The 8,627-nt window shown below is 26.5% G+C and overlaps 1 protein-coding gene across 1 annotated transcript; it reads left to right on the top strand.

Annotated features, from left to right (window-relative positions):
* The first annotated feature begins 1,699 nt into the window (after positions 1–1,699).
* Positions 1,700–7,763, top strand: LOC101900392 (troponin C). The gene is made up of 3 exons (XM_005186123.4): positions 1,700–1,847; positions 6,989–7,406; positions 7,538–7,763. The coding sequence occupies exons 1-3, from the start codon at positions 1,845–1,847 to the stop codon at positions 7,564–7,566; spliced, it is 450 nt and encodes a 149-aa protein (XP_005186180.1). The 5' UTR covers positions 1,700–1,844; the 3' UTR covers positions 7,567–7,763.
* Positions 7,764–8,627: the final 864 nt, after the last annotated feature.

Below are 8,627 nucleotides of genomic sequence, written 5' to 3'. Positions count from 1 at the left end.
TAAAGAATATTTCTTAAGGATCAATAAACACGTATTTTTTATGAATATTTATTCAAGGATCATAAGTCAAATGAGCCTTGATTTGTGGGAGTTTCTGACCAATTAATGTTGATTTTAAGTAAAGCAGTTGGGCTGAATTTTATATACCCTCTACCATTCGGATTAAACTTCAAAAAATTAAAAAAAAATCTTTGAAAAATGACCCTATAATTATATAATAATTCGGAATATCAGGTATTACTGTTATATGATGTTATACGAAAACGTTGACCAATTCAGCCATCCTGTCATCATAGGTCCAAAACTTGGACCTATACTAGGAACACAAACTACCAAAGACCTTAAATCTGCAGGTACAGTTATATAGGCTATACCAAAACATACACCATTTTCAAAACCAAAAGTCCTGCAGACCAAAGCACATCTCAGCAAAATTTTATTAAACTACTTAATTTTGTTTAGAAGCTATGGTAATTTCCACAGACGGATCGACATAGAACTGGTACATGTCAATATTTCCATTAGCACAAGATATCTTATAAAGATGGTAGGGATCGGACCATTTGTTCTGGTACCTCCCAGACATAGAGTTATGTTTTATACTTGATGATAAAACACCATTGAATTTTTAAAATAAAACACTCTATTTTATATTAATTTAATTAACTATTTTTATTTATTATTACATCTTATGCTAAGTTTACTAGTTAAGGTTTTCCACACAACTCCACTTATATTTCTAAATACACAATAATTTAAAGAAGATTACAAAGAAATTGTCAACAGCAACAAATATAATAAATTGGGAGTAGATGGAGAGTTAAAGAGAGTATTGACATTAAATTGAGAGAGTAAAGACAAAGTGATTAAGTTAAGAGATATTTATATTGAAAGAGAAATAAGTTTAAATATTTAAGATTACAATAAGGTTAAGAGATATTTATATAAAGAGAAGGAATATTAGAAGGGTATTAAGAGGGGTAGACGAATGTGACTATAGGGTTCAAGATTTTGATAAACAAAACGTTCAAATTTCACACATCCCAATATTTTTGCTAACACAAGATCTGTTGTGAAGATGATATATATCTGCGAAATCCTTTGAATAATAATAACATAAGTCAAAATATATTTAAATAATCGAACACTGGCTGAGGGTATACATCTGTCAGCAAAACCGACTGATATTTTTTAAATTGTTGTTTATTAAATATAGGACTTGATCTTTTTGAAAAGTTATTGTTTTTTTATTTATTTTATTTTATTTTATTTTATTTTATTTTTATATTTTATCCATAAGAAATCTCTGGAACTTAATCGATTTTTAATAACCGTTTATATCAAATTATGACTTTGATTTTCCACATCACTAACATTCTGAACAATTTTTGGATGATTTTGGCCAAAACATACATTTCACTTCACATCTGAGTACATACCTCCTCCGGTATGTACTTGTATGCGACCATGTACCAGAGGTCGCAAAGGTAATGATGCAGTCGCTTAAAAATTCCCACTACTTTTTGGCCAGAAAAAAGCAGCCACCAGCAGCAACAGCAATAAACATTATTCTCAATGAAAAAAACAAAAAAAAAAATAGAAAAGAATACAAAGAATAACTAACGAATGAATCCTCCTCCACCACTTCGTCGACTTCTTCGTCTTCTTCTTTTTATTAAAAATAATGAATTTTGAATTTTGGCAAAATTTTATGTTTTAGTTCATTAGTGAAACTCAGCCACAAAAGGTGGTCGTGTCGAGGTGTTGTCGAAGTGGAAGTGGTGAAAATTGTCTGATTGGATTTATTTACATTTGAAAAACAGAAAAAAATACTTTTATAAAAAATGGTAATTAATTTTATTGAGTGGGGATTGGAGTAATAAAAAAAATATTAACTATTGTAAATGATATACGAAAAAATGATGTATGTATGAAAGGTTTTAAAATGTGAAAATCTTCCCTTTGATCTACATAGACATAAATTCTCACACCAGTGAAGAAGATGGAATACAAGAATGTAATTTGAAAAGATAGCGAAAACTACAACTCAATCATAAATATGTGCAATATAAATTATAAACATTCTGGAATGTGTGGAAACCAAGATCCAATAATTTTTTTTTGACTGCCCAATGCTGTAGTTTAATTCTCAAAACAAAAAAATTATCGAAATTTATAACCCTTTAAAAATATTTTAAAAACCTAACACGGTTATGGATAAATTTTTTAAGAAATTTAATTGATTTTTCAATTTTTAGTATAACACCAATGCTGTAGGTGTTTTTATCCTTAATTTTTTTATAAGATTCACAAAATATTAATGCAAATTATATATTAAGGCTGTATGGAAATTTTTAACAAATAGTATTCGAAATTTCTGTCTTTGAAAAAATAATTGATTATATTAACAATTTTATAAAAATATTAAAAAACAGGTTGAAAATAACATTTGGTTGTGCAGAATTAATCATCAAGCAAATATTCTTAAAAATTCATTAAAAACTCGAAAAATTCTTCAAAAAATGTTCATTAAAAATTCTATGAAAAAAGTTCTATACAAACTAAAAATGCTTTTAATAAATTCGACAATAGAAATTTTTAAAAAGAATAGAAAATCTGTTTTTTTTTTTAACGGGAGATGACGTTTTTAGCATATTTTCTAAATTTTAAAATTTGAATTCCTTGAAAAGATATTTTAAAATCTTGAACTAATATCAAAAGCATACTCTTAGTCAAATCAAAAAGTAATTCTAGAAATATTTTATTATCTCGGATTAATCATCAAATATATATGCTTTGAAAGCCATTAAAATCTTCACCTTCTCATTTAATATTCGAACGCTCATTTTCCTCGAAAATTATTCATTAACAATTCAATAAAAAAGTTCTATAAAAATTTCGGAAAAAAAAACTAAACAGTATTAGAAAATACTATCAATAATTCCAACAAAAATATTTTTTCTAAAAATGTCAAAGTTGACTGTCTTTAAAAAAAAAAATTAAAATCTTTAAAATTAGAATTGCTTATTTCTGGAGTAGTTGATTGCATATATCTGGAGTATTCTCTCAGTTTTAGAAAAAAAATATCACAAAATGTAACAAAAACTATTCACGGGTATTATATCTTAGTACATTTGTTTGTAACATGGAGAAGGAAGCGAGGTAGACCCATAGTTACTTTTGATGATCTGCATAGAATCACTTTCTGGGTCAATTTATGCATGTCAGACCGTCTGTCCATGTATTTTTGTGAACTAAATACAGGTCACATTTATTATCTGATTGAAATGAAATTTTCCAAACAATATTTTTTTTTGGGCCAGGGACAAATCCTATTGGAAATCGTTCCAAATTTAGATATAACTCCCAAATATATCTTCGTCCGATTTCGGGTAAATTTTGCACTAAATTACTAATATTAGTCCAAATGACCTGAATTTTGGCACATCCGACTGAATTCATCCTAGAAAACAATAATACTTCAAATTTGGTAAAAATCGGTTCAGATATAGCTATAGCTTCAATATATATATATATTTCATCCGATTTGATGCTAAAGTCACTCACATGCGTAATATACACTCTTCAGCAATGATATTTGATATCGGAAATCAGATATTTGATATCGAAAATAATTCTGTCAAATTTTATCGAGATCGATTCGGATTTTTATATACCTTCGATATATCTTCATACGATTTTATGGTTATTGTCCAAATTGGATAGATTTTTGTTGTTGTAAAATGGTCAGGCTTTATCCCTTTATTGTTGTTTTTATATAAACGACGTTTGTTTATTAGTGGAGAACGATGGTACTTTTTACCAGGGGGTAAGGCATGGAATACCTAGATTTTTTCATACTATGCCGGGTGAAACTTTGTCCGGCATACCTATTGTTCCGATAATATTTTTTAATGTTATTTGGTACAAGAGGTACAAAAGCCTCAAATTTGTTCGATATAATTCCCAAATTGTGACTACTCTAATACGCATTCAAATAAGATTCATAATTATTGTTCTGGGACTAATTTTAAAATATTTTAAACAAAAATCCATGTTTCTTTTTCCTGGGAATTCTAAGAATATTTTATAGAATGCCGATCATTGTCCATGAAATCCTTGAAATATATACTCACAAAAATCCATGATTATTCTCCAGGACTTTTAAACTTTTTTTATGATTATCCTTCGAAATTATTTTTAAAAATTCCACGATTATTGTTTTGGAACTTGGATTATTGTTTTGGAACTACGAAAATATTCTTCGTAAAATCTATATAAATCAATAATATATATTTATATTTTTTTTAATTCAAAAAATTAATCAAATGATTATTGCCTTGATTCTCATTCAAAAATATTCCTAAAAAAATTATGTTTTGAAAATTTTTTCTAAAATGAACGACTATTGCCCTGAGAGTCCTTATATAAGAATCCCTAAAATATAATAATCCTTAGAATATACTTTAGGAAAATATTCTTTATAAAATGCCCGTTTATTGTCCAGGGAGCCCTTCCAAAATGATCTTGAAAAATCCACGATCATAATCCTGGGACTGCTTTAAAAATATATATATTTTTTTTTAAATTCGCAAATGATATTTTGGAATGTCTTTAAAAATATTTTTTTAAAAATCTGCGGCTTTCAAAAAGATTTCTTAAAAAGACTCTTTAAAAAAACTCCACTATTACTGTCCTGGCAATAAAATTCTCTAAAAATCCAAGATTGGATTAGAAACTTTAACAACGCATTCATCTTTGTAAAAAACGATTTCAAAAAATCCATGATTTGGCTTTCAAAACTTTGAATCCATAAGTTTTTCACTGGCCACGGTTTGTCCACTAAAGACTCCACGAATTGTCCTTCAAAATATTCTTAAAAAGTCAACTAATTATTAAGAGGCTCGAATGATCCCTAAAAATATTTTCAAAAAAAATCCCACCATTGCTTCTTCAAAATGTTCTTCAAACAATCTACGATTTGGTACTTCGGTGTTTCTAAAAAAAATATTAAAAAATATTAAACTATTTTGGTCTTTCAAAAAATGTTGGTTTTTCAAAAAACATTCCTTAAAAATTTGCAGTTGGTCTTTTGAAAGTATTCTAAAATTGGTCTTTTAATTTGCATATTTCGTTCATAAAATTTTCTTGAAAATTATTAAATAAGGTTTCTATAAAATTCAGATCGGGTCCTTACAAAGTTTTTAAAAAAAAATCACTTTTAGTCCTTAAAGAATGTTGTATAAAAGTCGACGAAGGATATTTCAAAAATATCTTTCACAACTTCACAACTTATCCTTTAAAATCCAATTTGAGTCCAATTTTTTTTTAAAAATTCACAATATGTCTTTTAAAAAAAACTGAAAAATAAAAAAAGAAATGTCCTTAAAAATTTAAAATTTAAAAAAAATTTAAAAATTTGTCTAAAATTTCCACTAAATATCCTTTAAAAATTTAAAAAAAATCTACGAATATTCCTTCAAAAATGTTTTTCAAAATCTGGGAATAGTCCTTTAAATATATTCCCTTAAAGTCTACTATTTATCTAAAAAACCTTTTTATGAAAGGCTCGAATGATCCTTGAAAATATTTTTAAAAATACCTTGATATACAATATTCTTAAAACAATATACGATTTGGTACATCAAAATTATCAACATCAAAAATAATCAACAGCTGGTCCTTTGAAAGTGTTCTAAAATTGACCTTTCAATTTTCATAAAATGTTCTTGAAAATCATTAAATAAGGTTTGTATAAAATTCAGATCGGGTTTTTTAAAAATAAAAAAAATCACTTTTAGCCCTTAAAGAATGCTGTATAAAAGTCGGCGAAGGATATTTCAAAAATATTTTTCAAAACTTCATGATTTATCCTTTAAAATCCAATTTAAGTCCAATATTTTCCAAATTTTGAAAAAAAAAATCTGAAAAATATGAAAAAAAAATTGTCCTTAAAAAAATTTAAAAATTTGTCTAAAATTTCCACTAAATATCCTTTAAAGATATTTAAAAAATCTATTCTATATTCCCTCAAAAATGTTCTTCAAAATCCGTGAATAGTCCTTTAAATATATTAAATAAAGTCTACTATTTATCTAAAAAAACTTTTTATGAAGGGCTCGAATGATCCTTAAAAATATTTTTAAAATCTACTAATCTATCTATCTAAAATATTCCAAAGTATTAAACTATTTTGGAAATTTCAATTTATGTATTCAAAAATATTCCTTAAAAATCAACAGCAGGTCCTTGAAAGTATTATAAAATTGGTCTTTCAATTTTCATAATTCGTCCATAAATTTTTTCTTGAAAATCATTCGATATTGGTTCAATAAAATTCACATCGGGTCTTTAAAATTTTTCTCAAAAAAATCACGTTTAGCCCTTAAAAATACTATATAAAAGTCGACGAAGGATATTTCAAAAATATCTTTAAAAACTTTACGATTTATCCTTTAAAATCCAATGTAATTCCAAATTTTTATTTGAATTCACAATCTGTCCTTTAAAAAAAATCTGAAAAAAAAAAAAAACAATTGTCCTTAAAAAATATATTAAAAATGCAAAGGGTTAAAGTTCTTGAAAAAAAAACTCATGAACATTTAATAGACCGAGTGTCCTTGAAAAAATATTGGAAAAAACATTTTAAACGATTGGGTTGATGTCCTAGGAAATTATTTTTAAAACACGTTTAACGGACTTTAGGTCCTTGAAATTATTTTCTTAAAAACATCAGATCTAATGAGGTAAGAGTCCTTAAAATAAAATCCACATTTAATGAGCTGTAGTTAAAATATCCGCGTAAAAAATTCCACCTTAAATGTCGCGAGTGTCCTTAAAAACATATGCTTTAAAACATCCTTGCTTATAGTCCTTGAAACGTCTCTTAAAAAAACCTCGATTGGTTTATCAAAAACAAAATGATCCCAGCAAATCCATTATTTACCCTTCCAATTAATATCCATTTTCCCCTCTCCCTTCAACACAGGAAGACGATGAGAAAATGGACATTATGCGTCGGGCATTCCAGATGTTCGATACCCAAAAGACTGGCTTCATCGAAACACTCCGTCTCAAGACGATTCTCAATAGTATGGGTCAGATGTTCGAGGAAAGTGAATTGCAGGAATTGATCGATGAAAACGACCCAGAGAATACGGGTAAAGTCAATTTCGATGGTTTCTGTAATATTGCTGCCCATTTCCTCGAAGAGGAAGATGCCGAAGCCATACAAAAAGAGTTGAAGGAAGCTTTCCGTCTGTACGATCGTGAGGGCAACGGTTACATTACAACCTCAACGCTAAAGGAAATTCTTGCCGCGTTGGATGACAAGCTGTCGTCGAGTGATTTGGATGGAATTATTGCTGAAATCGATACGGACGGTTCAGGAACCGTTGATTTTGATGGTGAGTTAAAAAAAAAAAAACAAAATAAAATATTTTATTTTGTATTAAATGTTTCAATTGAATTTATGAATGAAATTAATGATTATCTATTTATTTTCATTTCTTTTTTGTTTTTGTTCCCACCCACTCAGAGTTCATGGAAATGATGACCGGCGATTAAAATACGATAAACGAAGAAGAAAACAAATGGAAATTAAAAAAACATGCTGATGAAATTCATTATTACCGCAGAGCTGGAGAACTTAACAACAACCACTTATTGTGCGTGTGTGTAAATTTGTGTACAAATAAATAAATAAATAAATTTATTATTTTTAATTGTTCCATAAACAAAATAATAAATAAATGTTAGACCGATCGGGGGGTGTTTTCTCGTTTTTCAGTTGTGGGTGGGTAAGTAAAAAATGAGATTTAAAATAAAAACGTGTTAGAAAGTTTCAGTCGATGTTCCGACAGATGTATTCCCTCAGCGTTTGGCCACTGAGTTGTGAGAGAACAGAGGAATATTTACCCCATACATGAGAGTTATAATTATATAAATTTTACTATTTGTGAGAGAAGTAACCGAGGTACCAAGTACCAAGCAAAAAATGTTCTTTTGGGGGAGGTGTGAAAGAAGAGAACCAATATTTTCCATGCACACTCCTGACCTATGCTTGATACAAATATTATCACCTGCCCGTAACATGCGATATATTATTATTATTATTATTATTATTATTATTATTATTATTATTATTATTACTATTATTATTATTATTATTATAATTATTATTATTATTATTATTATTATTATTATTATTATTATTATTATTATTATTATTATTATTATTATTATTATTATTATTATTATTATTATTACTATTATTATTATTATTATTATTATTATTATTATTATTATTATTATTACTATTATTATTATTATTATTATTATTATTATTATTATTATTATTATTATTATTATTATTATTATATTATTACTATTATTATTATTATTATTATTATTATTATTATTATTATTATTATTATTATTATTATTATTATTATTATTATTATAATTATTCTTACTATTAATATTATTATTATTATTATTATTATTATTATTATTATTATTATTATTATTATTATTATTATTATTATTATTATTATTATTATTATTATTATTATTATTATTATTATTATTATTATAGTTAAGAACATTGCCAATGCTGCCGACCAACT

Source organism: Musca domestica, unplaced genomic scaffold (assembly GCF_030504385.1).
Source record: "Musca domestica strain aabys unplaced genomic scaffold, Musca_domestica.polishedcontigs.V.1.1 34, whole genome shotgun sequence".
NCBI lineage: Eukaryota > Metazoa > Arthropoda > Insecta > Diptera > Muscidae > Musca > Musca domestica.
Note: the sequence above shows the minus strand (reverse complement) of the source record. Positions and strands in the feature narration are given on the sequence as shown.